This window comes from Mustela nigripes, chromosome 3 (genome assembly GCF_022355385.1).
Source record: "Mustela nigripes isolate SB6536 chromosome 3, MUSNIG.SB6536, whole genome shotgun sequence".
Taxonomy (NCBI): Eukaryota; Metazoa; Chordata; class Mammalia; order Carnivora; family Mustelidae; genus Mustela; species Mustela nigripes.
In genome coordinates, this window is record NC_081559.1 from 26683545 (window position 1) to 26687265 (window position 3721).

The 3721-nt window shown below is 49.4% G+C and overlaps 1 protein-coding gene across 1 annotated transcript; it reads right to left on the bottom strand.

The window, feature by feature from the left end:
- Nucleotides 1–2866: 2866 nt before the first annotated feature.
- TNP1 (transition protein 1) lies at nt 2867–3220 on the bottom strand. Its single transcript, XM_059392671.1, has 2 exons — nt 3082–3220; nt 2867–2895 (listed from the first exon to the last, which is right to left on the bottom strand). Exons 1-2 carry the CDS (start codon nt 3218–3220, stop codon nt 2867–2869), a joined length of 168 nt encoding a protein of 55 aa, XP_059248654.1.
- Nucleotides 3221–3721: the final 501 nt, after the last annotated feature.

The following is a 3721-nucleotide window of genomic DNA, read 5'->3' on the forward strand; positions in this document are numbered from 1 at the left end:
ACACAGGTCCCACCCGGGGTCATCTAGCAAGGCCCTGAGCAAGAGGTGGGGGTCAGCTGCATTCTTCCCGCCACTCCTCTGGGACAACTCCCTTTGCACCCTGAGGCTAGTAGAGCTGAGGCCCTGTATCCAAGTTAAGCTCACAAGAAGGTCAAGGTGACCCAGAAGGGCTTATGGCCAAGATCCTTAACATTTTTTTTACTTTCCACAAAGGCCAAGTCAGTGATGACTTCAGGACGTGGCGTTCCAGAAACAACTGAGGACCACAAGTCTCTCTTGGTTGGGGCAATGTAGCAAAAGCCCTTAGAGGGTGAGATCTTTGAGTGTCACGTGGTCAGAAGACCCCTGTGCTGGTTAGCCTCAGTGGACCTGCCTGGTGGGTGCTGAGTTTGCAAGGAACTGTCAAGAGGGAGACAGAATGAATGTTCCTGGAGGGCAGGGACTAAATCAACGCTAGTGTTGGAAAATCTCCAGCATGTGAGCCTGGAAAATGTTCTTGCTGCAAAACAGTTTTCCGGGCGGCTGCTAGTCCTTCCACAACCTGACTGAAGTCACCAGGCAAGGGTCTGGCTGCTCTGACTAGCCGGAGGCTGTTCACCAATTAGATTGTTTCAATGCTGAGAGAATTACTGAAATACAACATTATATTTGGACATTCTGTCTGGGGAGACATCATTTGCACTGTCTTGCAAATGATGGGCAGATGGGCTTTTGAAGCAGAGGGTCAGGGAGCCCTGAGGACCTTGGTCTGGGTCCTCTCTCCAGTGACTTTGGTCTGTGACAACAAATAAAACCAAAGGGTTTCCCTCCAACTTGTGTTAGCTACCACTCCTGATGTCCCGAGAGGCTGGCCCTTGGGCTCTGTATCACCTGAGATCCCTGCCCGGCTGGCTTCCAGTTGAGTTTGGCCAGGGGAGAGAAATGTTGGGGTTTTTCCACTCTGCTCCCACTCTGGCAGGAGCTGCGGCCTTCCCCAGCCCTTCCATAGAGGTCCATCTGCTTCCCCATGTTCCTTCATCACACACAGAATTTGGGCTCTCCTGGGGCTCCTGTGACACTGTTTTGTTTTTTGCTCCTTCAGAGCCACTGCTGCTAAGCTCAAGGCGTCTTGCCTCTGTGAGCAGTGTCTTCAGGAAAGGCTCTCCTTCGAGCCCTCTGCAGGGCCTGCACTCCTGCGGGATCCTGACAGAGGCCAACCTCCTGGTTATAACAAGCATATTCCACACTGTCTGTTATTGCTGTTCTTGCTGGGTCCTGAGTCTTGACTTCTCCCTATGAGAGCAAGAAAGTGGAGCAGTGGGCAGGTGCAGGGGTGAGCTCTGTGGGGGTGGGGTGGGGCCACTGGAAGGCTCTGATTGTGGCAGCTGGGAGTGGCAGGGCTGGGAGCTGGCACTGCGTAGGGACAAAAGGTAGGGAAAGGAGCCTGGGGAAGAAAGGAAGGGTATGTGACCCAGCAAGCAGCCTCTCCAGCAGACATTAGCTTCCAGGTCTGCCTGAGTTGGTGGGGATAGAAGGCCTTCGATCTCATGTGGTCCCATTGATGGTGCCTTGTTGCCCTCCTTTTTGAGCACAGTCCTGTCCTGCACTGCCCTTCCTCATGAAAATTGATCTCTCTTCAACATCTGGCACCCAAATGCCAGCTTACTGTGTGCTCAGAACCCAATTAAATCCTATTTCTATTCCGACCAGCAAAAGCTTGACATGTTGCAAGGATCTCTCAGGCTTTCTTGACATGGAGGGCACAAGAGACAGTCATTTCGGATCAGGGAAGGCAGGGCTTGGTACACACCCAGAGGTTTAGGAAAGACAAGACAGGAGGAGATAAAACTGTGGGAGATGAAGGAATGGAAACTGGAGGGAAATACGAATTAAAAATCTTTATTCTGTGCCCTGCATTTTTCCTACAGTCTTTGTTCTCTTAGTTGTTGGTGGGGGGTGAAAACTTCATGCCCAACCTCATGCTCCTTTCATAGCCTCTCATAAGCCTTTCCTGGTTGCTTCCCCTGTCAGGATGCCAAGTGGGTGGCTTGGTTTAAATAAGATCTTGTTTCCGTTCCATCCTGAGCTACCCTGGTCCCTCAAGCAAAATATCCCCTGATGGGGTAGCTGCTGAGAAGAGGTGTTGGACCCCTGGCTCCCTGGCCAGAGATACAAACCAGGTAGAGCAAGGTAAGAGTGTGAGGGTTAAACATTCTAAGGATATATCCTTAATTACAGACACACCTAAGGTTCATAAGTTTCATTTATGACATCAGATTCTCACCAGCTGGATTGCCCGGCCAGTATCCCTGCTGACACAAGGTACGAGTCTCCCTAATGGTCTTCTAGTCCTGCTCATACATAATCAGATAAATTAGCATGGAGACTTCTGTAACCATCCCTGGGATTCGTCTTTTAGCTTTAGTTTAGCCCGTGGTTCGGGGTTCCCTTGTTATTAACCCCTTAAGATTTTATGGCTCCTAACTGAGCATTTATTCCAGGTCTCTTCTCTCTGGTCCCTTTCCATAGTGAAGGAGAAGAGGGAGATTGCACATGGAGACCAAGACGTGGTGATGGTGGCCAGCCTGTGCTGGCCACACAAATTACTCATTTTCCAAGATTGTGTTAAAGAATTGACAGGTATGAAGCCATTTAACAGGATTCTTTCCCAAGTCTGCCCAAGCCCATTTTCCAGCCAAAAGATGAAAAGGAGACGTTCGGTTCTCAAAATTTTATTGAGATGTTGAGGAGAAACAGCCAACATATACATTCCTCATTTCGTCACGATTGGCATTTTACCCACACGATAGGCTCTTCTCTGGCTGTCATCCTCTCATTGCTGCCTGGTGCTGTATGAAGTCCACCAGGACAGAGCCCATGGGTGGCATCACAAGTGGGAGCGGTAATTGCGATTGGCTGTAGGGGAAGGACATGGTTGCAAGAGGGACACAGGTTAGAACATCCCCATTCTCTTCCTGCCCCAGTGAGAACTGAACTGGAAATGAAATTCTCAGGCTGAGATTCTGGGTCCAAGAGAAGCCAACTCCAAGAGGGAGTGCCCCTGGGGTGAGTCCCCTATGTTGCCTGCTTGTCCCTACTCACCATCATCGCCCCGTTTCCTACTCTTCAAGCTTCCTTTCCGGTATTTTCTCTTGCTGCCACCTCTCTTCACTCCCTTGTGAGGAGCTCGGTTCTTGCCCCTCCTCATGCCATGGCTCTTTAATTTGCGGCTGGTCGACATTGTAATTTCTGCCAAAATGAGGGGCTTTGCAGGGCCCGGAGGCCAGGAGTCTGGGTATTTAAGGCCTTAGCCATTGTGACTGTGAAGGGGTGTGGCTTAGCAGATGGGTGGGGCTCCACTGTGATGTCAGTGACCCTTGTTACACTTGGGTCATATATGAGAAATAAGGTGGCCCCTCTAATGCAACTCAAGGCTACCTTTTTATGTTAAATGAGGATTTCCAGACAGGTGTTATTGAGCAATTCAATTTCAGTTCTGTGCTAGGCATCTGGGGAGTACAAGATACCATAAGAATAGGTATCTCCTGCCTCTAGGAAATTTAATGTCTTCGTTGAGTGTGGGTATGTGTGTGTGTTTCAATCTCTTACAGCACTGGGAGATCACAGATGTATTTCTATAAGGATGTGACTCTATGAAACCCAATCCAGTATGAGCAAAATAAAAATATTCCTTCTCTTTCCTCTAACTATGACACTATGGGGTGAGTAATTTTCTGGGGCT